Below are 20,155 nucleotides of genomic sequence, written 5' to 3'. Positions count from 1 at the left end.
CTTCACTTGGTACTCATTCTGTCTCCTGTTGTGGTGTGAAGAGGTGCCTTCTGCCATGATTGTAAGTTTCTTGAGGTCTCCCCAGCCATGCAGAATTACGAGTCAATTAAACTTCTTTTCCTTATGAATTACCCAGTCTTGGGTATGTCTTTATTAGCAGCATGAGAATGGACTAATACAGTTAACAATATCGACAATATATGATATAATGTACAATATAAGAATAATTATAATAAGTGGATATTAAATTGATAATGAGTCAAAATAATTATCCATACTCACCAGATGACCTGGTGGTCCCATGTCTCCTACAGTTCCAGGTGGACCTTTTGGGCCAGGGTGGCCCATAGACCCTTTGTCTCCTTTTATGCCTATTACGTGACTCCCTGGAGGTCCAGGGGGACCAGGCTCACCTGAATTCATGAAAAGTCTGTCAGTATTGCCAGCCGGGGAGCTTCGAAGGTTCTACCTATCAGTGATTGTTTCTAATGAAGTATAAACCCTTCACTTAGCATTACCACAAACATTCTTTCCCCTGGGGCATGTGATGGGACTGTGGTAAAGACAGGATGAGATGATGCCAGTGAAGCACCTGGCACCCACCAGCAGGATCTGCTTCTCCCCAGTGAGGGTCTGTTACAGCAGGGTCTGTGCCTGCTTCCCTAGAGCCTAGCCCAGCTCTAGGGATTCAACAAAGAGAGTTGAATGAATGCATCACTGTCTTTTAGGCTAATTAATTATTATTATTTTTTGAGACAGTTTTGTTCTGTTGCCCAGGCTGGAGTGCAGTGGTGCAATCTCAGCTCACTGTAGCCTCTGCCTCCCAGGTTTAAGCGGTTCTCCCATCTCAGCCTCCTGAGTAGCTGGGATTACAGGCACGCACCACCAAGCAAGACTGGCTAATTTTTGTATTTTTTAGTAGAGACAGGGTTTCACCATGTTGGCCAGGCTAGTCTTGAACTCCTGACCTCAAGTGATCCACCCGCCTTGGCCTACCAAAGTGCTGGGATTATAGGCATGAGCCACTGTGTCCAGCCAGGCTCATTGATTTACTGACTATGCATCCCTCAAACAAGCTACCTTGCCTTGACAGTTGCTGGGTGTGGGAACCATGGGTAGACGGGGAATGGAGATGACCACAGGGAAAGAAGAAGCAACAAGGTAACGTGAGGAGGAGGTTGAAAACTTTTGAGGTCAAACATGATTTTTGTTCTTTTATACTATTTAAAAGTAAACCCTCTACCTGGGCTTCCTCTTAAGCCTGGTGGACCATGATTTCCTTTCTGGCCAGGGATAATTGCACCGGGCAGACCTGGTGGCCCTGGGAATCCTTCTATGCCTGTGGGCCCTCGAGGCCCAGCATCTCCCATGGCCCCTTTTCTGCCAGGGAGGCCAGGAAAACCTGGGGATCCCCTGTCTCCTTTAGCTCCTGCAAAGAAGAAGGCTTAATAAGTTTCTTTAATGGCCATATGGTTGGGTTAGAGTTCTTGGCTATCTTTAATAATGTAAGTACTTTGCTTAAAAGTGTTCAGATTCAGAATATATATTTCTAAAATATATATTTTATAATATATTGCTGGTAAATGCAATACAGAGCTACAAAAACTGAGTTGAGACTCAGTGTGTCTCCAACTAGCTGTCCGATCTTGGCAAATTCACTTCAGATTTACTTTTACAAATTTTGATTTTCTTATTTTAAAAATGGAGGTAATACCTGTTCTAGCTAATTATTTCAGATCAAGTGAGATAACATACAAACATAAAAGCATGGCATAAGCTCTGAAGTGTTATATAAACGTAAGCCACAGTTACTATCAGCTGATGAACTTAATCATGTTGACATTGTTGAGTCACTGATAATCCGTTAGAGCATAAGAAGCTAAATGGCGTAGCACTGATGTGTGCATTTGAAGTATTATCCAGCTAAACCCAGACAAAGGAGCAACAAAATTGCAGTCTTTATTCTGTCCTTTTGCTAACTTCCCCACACATCCCCCATAATAGGAATAGTAGTGGCAGGAGGTTTGGATTTACCAAAGACCCCCCAAAAAGGTCACAAGTTAATACTAATATTTTTCATTTTAGAAAACCTTCAAGAAATTGTGCTTTGACATTCATGAATGAAAAATATTGTATGAATTGAAAATAATGTCTCCCTCTTCTCTCCAATCTCTGTGTTTTTCTAGAAGCAGTAAATGGCATGAAAACAGGAGATAGATGTACAGAAGGAGAGGGAGAAAGAAAGGGAGGCTAATAGCTCAGGGGAGGGCTTGGGGAGTTATTATATAGTAAAGACTTGCAATGAAAATAAAATTGATGAATACTGACTATCTAGCCCTATGTCTATTCACATCCTTTAGCTTTTTAATACCTGTAATTTATGCTTTTAAAAGAAAGTGCTTAGATGACTTCAGTTCACTCCAAGCTTTGTAATACTGTATTTGCATGGCAATGACCTGAAGCACCAAGATGGCTTGGATTATATATTTCATGTTCATTAAAATGATTACATGCTCTGCAATATGATTTCATTTTAGGATTTTGGAGAATGAACTAATTAAAAGGATTCATACCTTCCAAGTCTCAATGAACTCTTCTCCATATTTAGTTATCCTAGAGGGATTGAGGTGCATAATCATTCACTTACATAATTAGGCTATTGGTTAGTTTTAAGGCTTTTAAACCTAAGGTATGACCGTTTTACACCAAATTTTATTTCCACTTAAAAGCTAGTGTTCTCATTGCAAATGGTTAAACTGTGAGTTAGCCTGGGAACATGAAGAGCAACTCTCCTTTTGACCACAATTCTAAAGCTACACTGTGGAACAGGAAAAGCCTTCGTGCTCATTGGGAAAGGAGAGGTCTGAGAGATGTGGGAAGACTGAGCTCAACTAAAAGAACAATCAAACCAGTAAGAAACAAATGGGAGAGAACAGCTCTTGTCTACTTTTACACTTTAACTGTTTTGTCAAAGGTGGTTCCTACCCGACTGAGTTTCTCATTGGCATCGAGCTATTCTTTGCTGGTTCGCATGAGCATCAATAACTAGGGCCCTTCAGTGTGCTAGGCCTCTTTGCTAATGAAATGCTCCCATTCATAGGACCCGTGGCTGAGACGGGTCAATGAAATGTGCAAACAATCTGATGTTTCTCCTGGAAGGTTTGACTAGAAAATGGAAAAGAGTTAAAAGAAGCTGTTTATCTTGTAAAGCACTGATGTGAGAAATCCAGACTTGCGGCCTGCCAAACAAAAAACTTGTAAATACTCTGAATGACATGTTCAGTAAACTGCCATGTCTGAGATGTTGAGAGACTCTCTGGGTAGCCTTTAATAAACAATAGCATGGACTGCAAGCTGGATCTGGGAGTTGGAATCAGACCTAAGAAGATATAGGTGGGAAAGGATTTGGATTACTCCTGTGCCTCAGAACAGCAGGGACAGATGCTCACTGAGAACCCATCAGTTCCACCTTCACCTTTCAGGAGGTGGTACCTTTAAACCATGCTAACAACAGCAAGACATATACAGAAGAATCCTTTTTACTTTTCAAGACTTTCTTAGTAGGAAATTCCAAAATTGAATCAGAGTTTCTCATTAATTCCATTTGTTGTGATGGTAATAAGTAAATATTTAAAATTGAAGACCAAGATGATAAATATCCTTCTATATTGCCATTGGAACATCTTTAATTTGCTAGGTTAAGCTTATTTATATTTCAAGCATGTTCAACTGCTTTCTGTCCTTGAAAATGTGTACATTAGGACAGGGAAGAAGAACTGCTTACCTTGAGCACCCGGGTTCCCTCTTGGGCCTGGAGGGGCCCCCGATAAACCTGAAAGATATAATCTTGGCATGTTAATATTTGGTCAATTTCATTATATTATATGTCTATGACAGAACTTTAGTACACACCAAAAACATGTTAAAGATAATCAGTTCTATCGGAGAAAAATCTTTAGAGCAGCAAAGGATTACACTGTTACTAATGATTCTATCCAAAATAAAACTAGTGGATCAAAGATAATGAGCAAGTTGTACCCGTTTCTCCCTTTTCTCCGGCTGGACCAGGAATTCCATCACGTCCTTGGTCACCTCTTACACCCATTGGTCCAGGAGACCCTGGGAATCCTGGAAGACCTGAAAAAAAAAAAAAAAAAAAAGCCTAAAACTATGATATACATAAAGACGATTTATTTCTTGCCAATGGCCTAGTGGGAATACCAGGGAGATGTGTGGAATTGTGTTAAAGAGGCTGTTTTTCAGAACTGTAGCTACGTGAAGCTATGTTCCTAGGGAAAACCACATACAGATTACTATTATCATGAGGATTATCAGTTTGGAATAGGTTGCCAAATATTTGAATTAAATAGATAGGAATATCTAATCTCATTTTTTTTGCATTTTTGTCTGGATACTGAGTAACTAGGAGCTGCCTTCTATAGAGTAGTAGGTTTACAGAAATCCAAACCTCAGGAGAAAGTGTGCCTCCCACATGAAAAGGAAAGAGAGAAAATACAAAAATGAAACCTGGAGGGCCTTTGATTCCTGGAGGGCCCGGGAAGCCTTTGATTCCTTTAAAACCCAAATCGCCATGAGGACCTGGCCTTCCTAGAAATGAAGAGAGGGGAAGGAAGAAAAAAGATCACCAAAAGATAAATGATTACAACTGTGACTGAAACGGTCTGTTTTTATAGTCAACCATGCTCATGCTGGCGTTAAGGAAGCTCTCTCGTTGCAAGGTCACCCCATGGTTTTGTCCAGGCTGCTCTTTTCCCGGAGAACCACATGCAGAGATGTGGCAAATCACTTTCAAAGATGTGTGTACGCCAACCACAAGCACCACTCAATATGCAATTTTATTTTAATTGTCAGTTAAATGCAAATTTATTGAAACTTTCTGTATTTGAACAGGTAGTTTATTGTATTTAAGTAAGACCTGAATCTGCAACCTAACAGTTTCCCAGTTGTTTTTAATAAAACAAAACCCTAAACCTGAATTGTAAGCTAATAAGCAAGAAAGCCACAATTCAATCCAGAAATGGGTTCAAAAAAGAGTCACCGCACGGTGTTGTAGTTTGAATTGTGTTGTTCCCAGATTCATATGTTGAAGTCCTAACCTTCAGTACTTTGGAACGTGACTCTGTATTTAGGGAAAGGGCCGGTAAAGAGGTAACTAAATTAAAATGAGGCCAGTAGGGTGGACCCTAATCCAATATCGTGTGGTGTCTTTATAAGAAAAGAAGATTAAGACACTTGGAAAACACAGGAAGAAGATAGCCATCTACAAGCCAAGAACAGGGGCCCTAGAAGAAACCAACGCTGCTGACAGCTTGATCACAGACTCGGAGCTGCTGGAACTGTGAGAAAATAAACGTCAGTAGTTTAAGCCACCTCATCGCTTCTCAGCCTTTCTGGCTAACATCAAGTGTAGTTTAAGCCACCTAGTCTGTGGTATTCACTATGGAAGACTGAACAAACTAATACAAATATTACGATTGTACAGCGGCTAACATTTTGTATCCTTGGGCTGAATTTGTTGAGACAGTTCTTCAAAAATGTTGGTTATAGGAACATATTTTTATATTTCAGTCCACCAAATGGGCTGATTAGTAAAATTGGGCTCTCTTAATGAATTCCCTGTTTCTTAGTGTGTTAGAATTTGAAGTTCAGAGTTGAATAAAAGCAACTGCAGCATAAAAGTATAAATAGCTTTCTGTTTACCGCAGTGATTTCAGGAGGGCTATACGCTGAGTAATGCTTCCAGCTTTTAGAATTGTAAACCCAAACCTTACCTGGGAGGCCAGGACTTCCAGGACTTCCATGGGCTCCCTCAGGTCCAGCAGGCCCCGAATGTCCAGGTGGGCCAGGTTGCCCCATTTCTCCTTTCTTTCCCATTTCACCCGGCAGTCCTGGATCCCCCTTAAATGTAGTCAAATACCTTTAAAATTCTCATATAAGCAGGATATGTGGTTAGAATTCAGCGTAAACTTTATTCACTAATTCTTTCATTCATTCGTCAATTCATATTTAGTATCGGCTATCTGCCAGCACTGTGATAGGTGCTGGGAATAAGATGGCCACATGGTTTATGGGGCCCAGTACAAAATGAAAATGCAGCTTCCCTTAAAACTTAAAGCGAATTTCAAGACAGCAACAGCACAGCATCAGACCAAGTGTGGAGGCCCTTCTTAGCACAGGACCTCTGTGACTGCACTGGTAGCAAACCCAGGAAGCTGGCTTTTGCCAGGATATAATGGTAACCTATATAGGTTTATGGCTTACACAGTCCCTGCCTTCATGGAGCTTCAGAGACCAGTAAGTAGATAGATATTAAATAATCATACAAATATATAATTGCAAATTGTGATGAGTAGCTGGGAGTAAGAACGAAATAGACTAAATAAAGATGTATCCTACAAATACTATGCATGCAAATATGTCAATCACATGTTTTAAAAACCTTCCAATGATTTAATGTTCATTAAATCTTCACTTCAGTTTTAAGACCAACCAGAACATACAGATTTGGCAAAGATTTACAAAATTTCTATGGTAGCCAATTAAAATACACTACTCTGTTACTCTCATTTTGCTGACATGATAAAACCAGCTCATTTTGTGTTCAATGCACAGTTCTAAAAATTTATTCTGGTAGTTACCTGGTGAAAACTTTAAATCTAAATGAAACTATCAGTTAACTGAGTGTGAAGTCAAATAGGATTTCTCATTGAGCAAATATCTCAGTGGAAGCAATCTCAGGTTTTCTGAGGACTTAATCTAAATATAAAGAACAAAGACATTTGTCTGTGCTCCAAGTGAAAAAACAGTTGCTTTCTTGGGTCTGTGTAGTGTCTAAATTTTTTTCTTGTTTTAGCAATTACTGCTGGAGACTATAGCTGGTGGAAATATTTAGGAAAGGTGATATTTTATTGTCTCCAAAAAGAGGGAGAAGGTTCCCTAAGTAATAATTTTTATATGTTGGAGTCATATACTGTTGAAAACCTAAAAATCTAAATCTGAAAAATAGCCTCTGCCCTACAAAAACATTTTCAAACATTTCGCATTTAGTTTCAAGAGGCTGCTGGGCTTCCTGGGATCTCATAGATTTTCCCACTGGTCCATGGAATCCCATGTTAGTAACCTCTGCTTATAGGAACTTCTATTAATCATTCTCTTGTGGTCTATGTCTGGCTTTTAATGTGAGAGCTGTACTCAGAAAATTGGGAAGAGAATAAACCTAAGAAAGCCACTGAGCCCTATTGAAACATTTGGTTGCTGCTTTGTATAACACCGTAGTAAAAAAAGGGCTTTAACATCCAACCTCAATTTGACAGAGCACGAACACTGAAAACATTGAAACAAGATTGAGTATTTCCATTCCATTACACAGAAAAAGTTCTAAAACAAGAAAGATAAATGTATGTATCTTAGGATTTTGTTCGCTTTCTAATGATGCTGTAAAGTTATTTTATTTTGTATCTTTTGTTAGTCTTAGTAAGACAAGTGTTTTTTATTAGAAGGTTTGGAAATTTATTTTTCTAAGTCTGCATGAGATGAGTACAGCAGAAATGGGCCACTTTGTATCACAAGAAAAAAATCCACTGTCCCATCTGATTTTATGGGCCTGTAATCACTGCCTTCTTCTGGCAGCACACCTAAATTGCAGGGACAGTGTGGAAATTCCTTGGTGACTGAAAGAGGCTTTCAGAAGTTGACAGCTCTGTGACAGACAAGCATCCTCAGTTGTGGAGACAGGATTTTAAAAATCCAAATAACTGAAAGTATAGTAATAGTTTCAATTTTCTCTGCCTACACTGAATCTGGGTACTTGTTGGTATTTTTCAAGGCACTCACTCCACCACCAAAATGTAAATATTTCAGTGGCCTATATACCGTTGGTCCCGGTGGTCCTGGCCTTGTACCTTCTGAATAACCTGGCTCTCCCTTATCTCCCTGGAGACCGTGAATACCTGGGAGGCCTGGTCTTCCTGCTCGACCTGGGAATCCCAGCGTTCCCCTTTTTCCTTTAGAACCTGAAATGAGGGGGAAAACATCGAGTAAAATAGATAAACATGAGGATCTTGAAGTTTTCTACTTTTCAGTTTTGCATAAGTTTTCTCCCAAGAATGGCTTTTTCAGAATTGCAAATGCATCAGGTAGTTAACAATGGATGATTGTTATATAACATCAATATTTATTTTGTTCTCACCCATATTCTAATTGCACACTGTGCATTTGTCTAATAGCAAATCTAGTTTTGTTGTTGTCGTTGGTTTTTATTGAGATGGAGTCTCACTCTGTCGCCCATGCTGGAGTACAGTGGCGTGACCTCAGCTCACTGCAACCTTCACCTCTTGGGTTCAAGCGATTCTCCTGCCTCAGCCTCCTGTGTAGCTGGGACTACAGGTGTGCACCACCACGCCCAGCTAATTTTTTTTATATTTTTAGTAGAGATGGGGTTTCGCCATGTTGGCCAGGCTGCTCTCAAACTCCTGACCTCAGGTGATCTGCCTGTCTCAGCCTCCCACAGTGCTGGGATTACAGGCATGAGCCACTGTACTTGGCCCCGCAAATCTAGTTTTTTATATAAGTTTTCTACCAAGTGGAAAACCAAAACAGTACACAACACAGAAAATCTGGAATCCTCACCCATCATGAGCTTGTGGGCTCGTAACAGGACCTTATGCATTACCTGGCATGCCCATGTTCCCCATGCTTCCTGGTATACCACGTAGTCCTGGTTCTCCAGGATTCCCAATGCTGCCCAAATCTCCTCTGGGGCCTTCAGAACAAATAAATAGTTATTGCCCTGAACAGTTTCTGGTCATAGTATGTGTTTAATAAATACTTGTTGCTTGCATGCATGAATGAATCCAGAACAGCCAGACCAGCTGGTTTAGGCATTGTCTAGCTGTCCTTTTTCCTTCAAATAAGGAGGGAACTAGGGACCCGGAACATGTAAAACTAAAGAAAGTTAGATTCTTGTTAGCAGGCCTCGGTTTCAAACACTAAAATCATCCCAGGACCAACACCAGCAGGAAAAAGTGGGCTCCTGCAACCATATGGTAATATATTTCCAACTGCATCCTGAAGTGTTATTGCCATGTAATATATTTTGTTACTGAGGTGGTTATGGGAATGGTGGGATAATTTAATTATTTAAAAATTATTTTGTAAACTCAGTTACTTGCTTTAAAAAGAAAGATGCAAACCTGAAAACTTCTAAGGCATTCTCTAATTTTCATCTCTGATATGTGATATGGTGATGAATTATAATTTATAATACATATCAGCAATTTCAGAATGAAACTTTGAGGACAAAATGGAACTATTTGTAGGTTAATATAAGTTAACTACACACCAACTGTCAACACCTTCTTGTTAATTTAGTAGCAAATTTTGCTGGAACACTATCAGAACAGAATTGATATTTAAACCCAATAAGTCTAGAAACAACATTTATTACTTTAGATGTAGGAAAGTGTAAAATGTGATATTTTTCTATTTGAGAATCAGCTGTACCTGGTGGTCCTGCTGGTCCAGGTAGTCCTTTGAGGCCTTTTAAACCTGGCATCCCTGGAACGCCTCTGTTTCCTTTCTCACCTGGATTTCCTGCGAATCCTAAAGTTAGAAACCAGGTATTAACAAGAAAATTAGCCAGGTGTGGTGGCAGGTGCCTGTAATCCCAGTTACATGGGAGGCTGAGGCAGGAGAATCACTTGAACCTAGGAGATGGAGTTTGCAGTGAGCCGAGATTGTGCCATCACACTCCAGCTGGGGTGACAGAGCGAGACTCCGTCTCAAAATAAATAAATAAATAGTCACTGGATCTATTACCTACAGAGTAAATTGCAAACTCCTTCGGCAGCATGAAGCATTCTACAATCTGTCTATGGCCTGCCTTTGTGCTTTTTCTCAAGCAGATTCACTTCCCTTGGCTCTTTTCCTGCATATGTACTTATTCATTCACATATGGATGGAGCATCTAATTAATAAATAGGTCTTGTGCTGAGCACCGGAGAGATAAATCATCATGTACTCTTCCTCCAAGTTTTTAGTGTTTAACTGGGGAGACAGCCAAGTAAACAAATAATTATCATCCAGGCAGATAAACTCTGTACTAGAGTTGGGCACAATATGCTACAGGGAAGAATTTCTGGAAGAGATAGTATTTTTTAGCTCAGTCTTGAAGACCAAATGAAAACTAATTGGGTGAAGAAGGTCTGGAGTGAGACAGGATTCCCAGACAGTAAAATAGCATGTAGAAAGGAGTGATGAGTATCAGGGAGTTAGATTGTTTTGTTTTACAACCTTCGTTTTTTCCTCTTATGTCATTGATTGCAATCTGAAAAGATATATACTGTTTAGTCTGTTTGTTTACTTCAGTTTTTTAGGGGTTGGCAAAATACAGCTTTCAGGCTGAATCTGACTTGGTTTTGTATGGCTTGCGAGTTAAGACGGGTTTTACTTTTTTTTTTTTTTTTTTTTTGAGATGGAGCCTCGCTTTGTCACCAGGCTGGAGTGCAGTGGCATAATCTCGGCTCATTGCAACCTCTGCCTCCCGGGTTCAAGTGATTCTCCTACCTCAGCCTCCTGAGTAGTTGGGATTACAGGTGTGCGCCACCATGCCTGGCTAATTTTTGTATTTTTATTAGAGTCGGGGTTTCACTATGTTGGCCAGGATGGTCTCGATCTCTTGACCTCATGATCCACCTGCCTCAGCCTCCCAAAGTGCTGGGATTTACAGGCGTGAGCCACCACGCCCGGCGGTTTTTACATTTTTAAAAGGTTGTTAAAAACAAAAGTAAAGAAGAATATGCAACAGGGACCATATGTGATCCACAAAGCCTAAGATATTTACTACCTAGCCTAAATGGAAAATGTTTATGGACCCATTATGTCTCTTTCCCCCACTAAACTGTAACTTTCATCATGACTAGGAAACTAAAGTCTGCTTTGTTCACCTCTGTATAATCAAGACATAGCAAAATGCCTAGTCCATAGGTATTATTAAGTAAAAAGTAATTATTGAGTACGTAAATGTCATGTGGCTGTAGAGACAGGCCAAGTGCAAGTGGTGAATAAACTTGTATGTCAGTCTAAGAAGTTTCAATTCTCAAAGCACAGGGAGCCTTGGAAAGATTTTAAGCCAAGAATTTTATTTGTTCATCTGAATCTTGTTTGACATTTAAATCCTCTTTCACGGAGGTTTCACTGACTATCCTAGTTGCCGTATTTTCTGCTTCCCTCTACTCCTATGGAGCTCTGGCAGCACAGTGAGGAGGCCAAGTGTGAGGCCCATCTCTGCCATTTCTTATCAGAGTGACATTGGGCAAGTAACTTCACCTCCCTATTCCCCATATGTAAAATGGGATGATTGTAATAGCAGTACCTACTCCTAGAGTTATATATTTATTTATTTTTTGAGACAGAGTCTTACTCTGTTGCCCAGACTGGAGTGCAGTGGCACAATCTCAGCTCATTGCAACCTTCACCTCCCAGGTTCAAGCGATTCTTTTGCCTCAGCCTCCTGAGTAGCTGGGATTACAGGCACTCGCCACCGCACCCAGCTAATTTTTGTATTTTTAGTAGAGACGGGGTTTTGCCAGGTTGGCCAGGCTGGTCTTGAACGGATCCACCCGCCTTGGCCTCCCAAAATACTGGGATTACAGCTGTGAAGCACCGTGCCCAGCCTACGCCTAGGGTTATTGTGAGGATTAAATGAGTCACTAGTTGTAAAACTTGGAACAATACTTGCACATGGTAAAAGTTGCTTAGGTGGTTGTTAAATAATACAGCATACTAATTTGCCCCTTGCGTTCTTTATTATCTTTTTCTACATATGCCTAAGCCTCCCATGCAGACTCCTTGTGGAGAGGATAGTGACTTGTTCTTGTGCTTCTCTGTATATTCAATATCTCTTCCACATGTGAAGTGAATAGCTTTAAGTCAGAAATTCAGATTTAGGAAAAAAGATGGATCATACAGAAATTAGGGAGGCCTAGATGCAGGTTCTTTTTTTTTTTTTGTTATTCTTCAATCTGTGTCCCTTGGTTATGCATTTGAAAAGCCTGAAGAAAACATACAGAACAGCCTGGATGCATACTCTACTTTGGGTGAGTAAAAGAGTTTTGTTGGAAGCATAGAAATAGCCCCATAGCATGTGTCCTTCTGTACTTCACAAAAGGAATTCTTCAATTGCAAATTAGTACTCACAGCATATTTATACTGTGAGAGCCAAATTTCTGCTTCTGTAGGCAGAGATATGCTATTCGTATTTTTTCCAGAATGCTTCTAACACTACTTAAATAATCTAAAATAGTCTAGTGAAGTGGTGTCTATGCAGACAGTTTATAAGGACTGGAGATTGGTGCCAGTATTTTTTTTTTTCTTATCTTGGCTTAGACTAGTCCTAGCAGAGTTTCATAAAAGTCACATTACTTTCTTTTTCAGTGCTAAAAATGAAATGCAATATTCGTTTTGTACCAGAACTAAGCTGTCTCTTCGACACCAGGTTAGATGGGGACTACCCAGAAGGCCTTTACTTCCTAACTTGCCAGTTAGTCAGCCTTTATATTGTGGTCTACAGCACCCTGTGCAGAATTTTTTTTTTTTAGGTTTGGCAGTACATGTGAAGGTTTGTTACATCCTTATGTGCCACACATATAAATATTTGTTGAATACAGTCTCATTTCTCAAAAGTCATTTCAAATGTCTCAAAATTTAACATGGCTTTGCAACTGCAAACACATTTTTCTTTTATTCCTTTCCTGCTATGAGAATCTGATCTGCAAATGTAGTATTTTGCCCAACAGTTCTCTGTTTTTCTAAAGTTGCTTGGGATTACATTTGGTCAAGAAGACCACAAGGGAAGGCTTCTGAAAGTTTAGTTTTATACTGGCTGTATTGATCATATCACAAAAACTACCAGAAAAGTGCCCAAATAACTTGAAATGATGTGAATGCATTTGAATTTTAGCTTAAGAACCACATCTAACAACAGTCTTTCAAAGGGTTACATTTTCATTGGAGCATTTCTTTTTAATAATTATTCTCCAAAATATTTTGAATAGGAGAAGAAGTTTTTAGATGGAATCAGAAAATATTCTCCTGGTAGTCTACAGAATAAAGTTGAATTTGAGAAGGAGATTTCAACATCAGCCTGAAAAGTTTTATAATGTGGAATTTTTTTAAGGGTTTAATTTTCCCCATACTTGGCAAAGAGGGAGTTTTGAGGCTTATGATTTAAAAACTGACTGCTGCTGATTTAAATATAGCAAATCAAAATGCATAATTAACTTAGAAATAAAAATGTTACGCATCGAGGAGGCAACATGTCACGGAAGGTGACTCAGTTCTAGTGCCTGCTCAGCCACCAACCGGCTGTGTGACGGGCAGGTAACTAAACACTGGTCCTCACTGTCCTTATTTGTCAATTAAAGGGATTTGCCTGGATAATTTATTAGCCCGAGAATCAGCTCTGATGTCCTAATTCCAAACAAGCAATTCTTTACCTTTGAGACCTGGTTCTCCTTTGTCCCCTATTACGTGGGATATCTGAGAAGGCCCAGGGTTTCCTTTATCTCCTTGTTCCCCCTTGGCTCCTGGGGCTCCTCTCTGGCCCTTTACTCCTGGAATTCCAAGGCTCCCTAACAGACAGGAGTAACAACGTCAGGTCCTTAATTCTTCAAGTAGTTCATAGGGATTAAAAAGTTGGCAGTGCTTACGATAAAACAGAAAAAATCAAACAAAAAAGTCTAACAATGCTGAGAACTTGATAAATAGTTTCCCCATGCAGGCAGCCTCATAAGGGTAGTGGTATAAGCCTGCAGGGAGAAAACAGGATTCCATTCAAATGGAAAAGGGGAACACAGAAAACAGCAAAATCAAATACTGCTGCTCTCTCAGAACTATTTTTCCCTCCAAAGAAACATAACTTTTTTTGCTGCAAAATAAATGAACATTGTTTATGCTTCCTGCTATTTAGAAAGACATTCCATCACTTACCCCTCTGCCCTGGCATGCCTGGGTTCCCAGGGGGCCCCGGAGGGCCAGTGGCTCCAGGAAAGCCCATCATCCCAACCACTCCATCTTCACCTATGGAAACAAATTAGCACAAAGCAGCACATGTTGTACAGAGTGAGAAAAACAAAATATTCCATATACTAAAATAAATTATACTTAGAAGTAGAGATTGGGAGTTGAAAAAAATGGCCTCTGTACATAGTAAAATTACTGTATTAGTCTAGGAGATGGGTCGGTAAATGGTCTTTTAAACTCATCTGTGTAGAAGCGATTGGTAGCAAATCATATGCATGGATGAGGATAGAATATGTGGAAGTTTTGGAGCATTCCATCCTCCCAGCCCCTGACCAGTCACTTTCTATTATATCCCTTCACTTTATTTTCTCCATAACACTTGTCTCAAATTGAACTTAGATTTTAAATATTTCTATTATTGCTCCTCTGCTGTGAGAAGGGGAGACTTGTCTACCGACTGATGTGTCTCCAGGGCCTAGAAGAATGCTGGCATGTGATAGTAGCCCAATAAGATGGATGAAAAGATAATGTGTCAATTAAGTTGTTTTAGCCTCTTTTCCAGAGGGGTGATCAGTGAGGTCCTTATGCCATGAGGGAACAGAATATTCTCCCCAAACATATAAACAATAAACATAGCCATGAAATTAAAATAATTATACAGAAATACGATTAACAACTGTATGGCAACAAATCAGATAACTTAGACAAAATGGACAAGTTTCTAGAGAAACAGAATACCAAAACTGATTCCAGAAGAAATAGAAAACCTGAATATACCTATAAGAAATGAAGAGATTGAATTAGTCATTTAGAGACTTCCCACAAAGAAATGCCCAGACCCAGATAGCTTCACTGGTGAATTCTACCAAATGTTTAAGGAGCATCAATTCTTCACAAACTCTTCCAGAAAATACAAGAGGAGGAAACACTTCCCAGCTTGTTCTATCAGACCAGCATTACTCTGACACCAAAACCAAAGATATCACAAGAACACTACAGACCAATATCCCTTCTCAATATAAATACAAAAATTCTCAACAAAATACTAGCAAACATATTATAGTAGTCGTATACAAAAAGGATTACACAACAAAAATAGCCACATTCTGGGTAATTGTGAAATGTGTTCATCTAGCCACCACTGTTTCCCTGCAACATGGCCCCTGGTTTCTTACAAATAATTTAGAAGGAAAACCTTATATTAAGTAAAATTGTAGAGTCAAAAGCATATGCCTATATACAGTTGACAGAGCCACCTTAAGAGAAAGAGGAAATAAGAAGAAAAATAGAAACACAAAAAAGTATACCTGGTGGCCCTAAAATTCCTGGATTTCCTGGATATCCTTTTTGACCTGGTGGTCCCATCTCGCCTTGATGACCTGACATTCCTGGTGATCCAGTTTCTCCAGGAAATCCTGATCTGTCCAAGCCTGGAATTCCTGGGTCTCCCTTTGGCCCCATTTCACCTCTTCTGCCTGTGTATGAATAAATGAATGAATGAATTAATTAACCCACAAATGCTTTCCCCTTCTAACTTCAGAAATATATATATATATTTTTAAGATGGAGTCTCCCTCTATCTTCCAGGCTGGATTGCAGTGGTGCGATCTCGGCTCACTGCAACCTCCACCTCCCTGGTTCAAGTGATTCTCCTGCCTCAGCCTCCCAAGTAGCTGGGACTACAGGTATGCACCATAACGCGTGGCTAATTTTTGTCTTTTTAGTAGAGATGGGGTTTTGCCATGCAGGCCAGGCTGGTCTCGAACTTCTGACCTCAAGTGATCTGTCTGCCTCGGCCTCCCAAAGTGCTGGGATTACAGGCATGAGCCACAGAGCCCGGCCACTTTAGAAATATTTTATGGCTGTAAATATTTAGCTTTGTGATTTGGGGTAACTGCACACTTATGCCTGCACGCGTTTGTGTGTGTGTGTGTGTGTGTGTGTGCGCGTGCGCGTGTATGTATTTAATGTCCCCTCTGTAAAATTTCTGAGCTCCCTTCTGGCTCTAACATTCTCTGCTCCAATTACTCATGCAGTAATACAAGTGTAGTCTTTATATCTATTTTCTAGTCCTGCAGACATATTCTGGGACTGCACCTTATGAGTGCTGCTCACTCTGTATCCTGCAGAAGACATACAGAGCCATTCACATAGAGGTAAGTCACTGGATGCCTCTGGAAACAATAATAATGCCACTGTAACAGTTAAGGTCTTGGTCAAAAATGTGTTTGTGAACATATAAGCAATATGATAGACCACAGACATTAACTGATTCCTAAGTAAATTTTTCTAGGAATAGTTCATCAGATCTGATTGAGAGGATCCAAAAACATACAGTAAGTTTTCCATCATCTGGAACATCTAGCCTGCATCATTTAGATTTATTTTCATGTTTTTTCTTTTATATTGTGTGTAAAACAATCAACTACATATTTTAGTTTATAAGTTTTTAAACTGGTATCATTGCATACATTTACCACATTTTAATAATAAGGATAAATTTACCACTTTAATATACTTATGAAAGTATTAAAGGTAAAATGTTTTCTGAGAATTTATATGTATCTAAATATATGTAAACACACACCAATCTCTCTCTGTCTTCAGCATTCATATTTTTCTTGCATAAAAAATACAAAGTAACTCACTATATTAACTTCAGGTTTCTTCCTTTATAGGTGTTACACACTACTGTGTGCAACAAACCCATGACAGCAAGGTTTACACTTCTGAAGTATTTCTCATTGAACAGTGGTCAGGACTTGTTTCTGGACAGTTCCCATGTTAAGCAGCAAAGCACAGAGCAGGAGTCTCATGTCTCCTGCCCATCTGGTGGCCAGTTTTGAGGCCCTCCTCCTACCTTGTTGCCCTTTCAATCCATTTAAGCCTGGAAGTCCTTGGGCTCCCCTAGGACCCTCTATGCACCTTCCTGGGGGTCCTTGTTCTCCAGGTGGTCCAGGCTGCCCTGGATCTCCTGCAAAAGAAAGCACACGTATATACCCAGATGCTAGAACTTAAGGTCTTGGTATTGCTATAGCAATCATTCTTCTGTTAACTTTTTTTCCACCTATATCAGACCTATATTTACTACCATTAATATACCTTTTGGAGAGGGCACTCATTTAAAAAGAAGGAAGAAGGAAAGAAGGAAGAAAGGTAGGGCAGGAACATTGGATGGGAAAATAATTAGGCTCCACAGATTCTATTTCTCGAACTAGAAATTTTATTTGAGAATTCTTTGTTTCTAGAACACCTACACATTCAGTTTGCTGCCTTTTAGCAGAGCTCACAGCGGAGAAAAGTAATGACACTTGCTATTGTACCTCGTGGTCCATCAAGCCCTTCATTTCCTGGAGTTCCAGGGAGACCCGGAAGTCCAGGGAGTCCAATTTCTCCATGTTCCCCAGAATTGCCTCTTTCTCCTGGAAAACCTGGTGTTCCTGGTCCTCCAGGCATAGCTACTGCTGGTTCTCCCTATAGCACAGAAATTATGTTATTACTATATAGTGCCTCCAAATCCTCGCTGATACTGACTAGTCTCTGTTACGGAGGCTGTAAGTCCCTGTTGCACAGCAACCACCATGCCATCAACTTTCCTTTTTGAGCTCTAGTTGCTGACTTTTCTATAAGATTATATTTAATAACACTTCAGGATATGTAGCCTCCACTTTTTCAGAAGACTGTGGGATTGTCTGTAAAGAGAAAAATCTAGATGTTTTTACTTTTGATAGTTTTTCTCATAGCTAACCACATTTCTTTCTAGTGTTGTCCCATTTTAAATACTCCGAGGGTTTATGAAATGATTAAAGATGCTGTCACGATGAAATCTGCATTCTGACACCTTATGTTTTCCTTTCTAAAATGGAAGATGATCCAGAGAAACGTTTAAAAAATTTAACATCTTCATCATCTACAAATATATTGATAATTTCTACATCTAGAGTGTTCTGCCAGGTAGGTGCATACAAACTGGCCAATTAATGGTCACCCGCCCTCTCTTCTGTGACAGTTTGAGTTTGAATTTTTGCATACCTTGGCTCCTGGGACGCCTGGCTTTCCAGGTAACCCAGGCTCTCCTATTTTTCCAGGACAACCCAGTGATCCTTTTGTACCTGGAAAACCTTGGTCTCCTACAGAGAAAAAACAATAAACATTGTAGGATTAGTCTTTTTTTTTTTTTTGAGACAGAGTCTCGCTCTGTCACGCAGGCTGGAGTGCAGTGGCCGGATCTCAGCTCACTGCAAGCTCCGCCTCCCGGGTTTACGCCATTCTCCTGCCTCAGCCTCCTGAGTAACTGGGACCACAGGCGCCACCACCTCGCCCGGCTAGATTTTTGTATTTTTTAGTAGAGACGGGGTTTCACCGTTAGCCAGGATTGGTCTCGATCTCCTAACCTCGTGATCCACCCGTCTCGGCCTCCCAAAGTGCTGGGATTACAGGCTTGAGCCACTGCGCCTGGCCGGATTTGTTAGATTCAATTGTGAAACTATAAATCTCCACTTTCTTTCTTTTTTTTTTTTTTTTGAGACGGAGTCTCGCTCTGTCGCGGGGCTGGAGTGCAGTGGCCAGATCTCAGCTCACTGCAAGCTCCGCCTCCCGGGTTTACGCCATTCTCCTGCCTCAGCCTCCTGAGTAACTGGGACCACAGGCGCCACCACCTCGCCCGGCTAGATTTTTGTATTTTTTAGTAGAGACGGGGTTTCACCGTTAGCCAGGATTGGTCTCGATCTCCTAACCTCGTGATCCACCCGTCTCGGCCTCCCAAAGTGCTGGGATTACAGGCGTGAGCCACCACGCCCGGCGTAAAATCTCCACTTTCAAGGAGCTCTTGGGTTAGTTCTGTTTCCCATTGTCAACAGTCTTCTTCCAGAGAGTCAATACCTAGAGTTACAAAGTAGGGATGTAATTTATTAATGCAGGGTCCAAGAAGAATGAAGTACAAATGTGAGCCAGGCTCCCTTACTTCACAGATCATTAGGAAGAAAACCAAGAAATTGGACTCAAAGCCATTCTTGAGACTCCTTGAGAAATGTGATTATGTTTTCCATTTCAAATACTCATAAATCGAAATCAATATTCTCATATCTGGGCAAAATTAATGTATAATAAACACTGATGACATACTAATCCAAGAGCTGAAACACCAAAACATGGATGCTATTTTTGACATTTTAAATAATATTGTAACAAACATGAAATTGTCATAAAACTTGCAGTTCTGTGTGAGAATCCAGGGACTCAGGTTATTCATATGTCATCCTGGACAGGACTTTCATGTACTTGTCAGTGGGCAGGTTTATGTCATTGTGTGAGTTCTCAGCATCTAGATTTTTTTGGAGTGTTTCCTCTTTGAGGGGAAACAGCATTGTTTTTCCTAAAGGAAAATAAATTCTGTAATTGATTTTGGAGTGTATGGGGAAATCAGCTATTTGTGATTTAATAGTTCCTTTCTTATTGAAAAAAAAAAGAAATATATACATGTAAAAGATGCAGGCATTTATAGAGAAGTATCAAAAATGTTTTTTAAATCCAACAATCAAGGTTCACTATTACCATTTTGGTGAATTTCCTTGTAGTTGTTTTCTGTGTGTTTTAAAAAATACAACTGAAATGAAATTGCATAAATCAATGTAAATTCTGCCTTTTCACCTAACATATTATTATAAGATTTTTTTCCATTTATGGCTCTTGGAAAACATTTTGTTTTCTTTTTTTTTGAGACAGAGTCTTGCACCTCAGCCTCCTGAGTAGCTGAGATTACAGGCACGTGGCACCACATCAGGCTAATGTTTGTATTTGTAATAGAGTCGGGGTTTCACCATGTTGGTCAGGCTGGTCTCGAACTCCTGACCTCAAGTGATCTGCCCACCTCAGTCTCCCAAAGTGTGGGATTACAGGCGTGAGCCATTGTGTCTGGCCAGAAAACATTTTAAAGAGTATTAGGATATTTCCTATTTTACTAATTTTTATATCTTATATCCTCTATATCTTTATATTGTATGTTACTCATTTTACTTATACATATATACATCTTCTAAATATCCACAACGAACTTTGTGTTTGAAAAAATTTTAAATTTACCCTTAGGTCCAGGACGCCCAGGAAATCCAATTCC

At 39.9% G+C, this 20,155-nt stretch overlaps 1 protein-coding gene across 1 annotated transcript in view; it reads right to left on the bottom strand.

Moving 5' to 3' along the window:
• COL4A3 (collagen, type IV, alpha 3 (Goodpasture antigen)) overlaps positions 1-20,155 on the bottom strand; it is a 151,226-nt gene that overhangs the window by 13,728 nt on the left and 117,343 nt on the right. The window contains exons 28-43 of the mRNA XM_011952038.1: positions 20,122-20,155; positions 18,073-18,170; positions 17,364-17,514; positions 16,901-17,014; positions 15,348-15,515; positions 14,008-14,097; positions 13,515-13,649; positions 9,523-9,621; positions 8,693-8,782; positions 7,894-8,033; positions 5,793-5,919; positions 4,528-4,608; positions 4,039-4,137; positions 3,785-3,832; positions 1,244-1,429; positions 283-413 (exon numbers count right to left, since the gene is read on the bottom strand). Coding sequence (XP_011807428.1) covers positions 283-413; positions 1,244-1,429; positions 3,785-3,832; positions 4,039-4,137; positions 4,528-4,608; positions 5,793-5,919; positions 7,894-8,033; positions 8,693-8,782; positions 9,523-9,621; positions 13,515-13,649; positions 14,008-14,097; positions 15,348-15,515; positions 16,901-17,014; positions 17,364-17,514; positions 18,073-18,170; positions 20,122-20,155 — 1,791 coding nt within the window. The remainder of the gene's footprint in view (positions 1-282; positions 414-1,243; positions 1,430-3,784; positions 3,833-4,038; positions 4,138-4,527; positions 4,609-5,792; positions 5,920-7,893; positions 8,034-8,692; positions 8,783-9,522; positions 9,622-13,514; positions 13,650-14,007; positions 14,098-15,347; positions 15,516-16,900; positions 17,015-17,363; positions 17,515-18,072; positions 18,171-20,121) is intronic.

The sequence above is a fragment of the Colobus angolensis genome, unplaced genomic scaffold, assembly GCF_000951035.1.
Source record: "Colobus angolensis palliatus isolate OR3802 unplaced genomic scaffold, Cang.pa_1.0 Scaffold33, whole genome shotgun sequence".
Classification (NCBI taxonomy): Eukaryota; Metazoa; Chordata; class Mammalia; order Primates; family Cercopithecidae; genus Colobus; species Colobus angolensis.
This window is presented reverse-complemented; position numbering and strand designations above follow the sequence as displayed.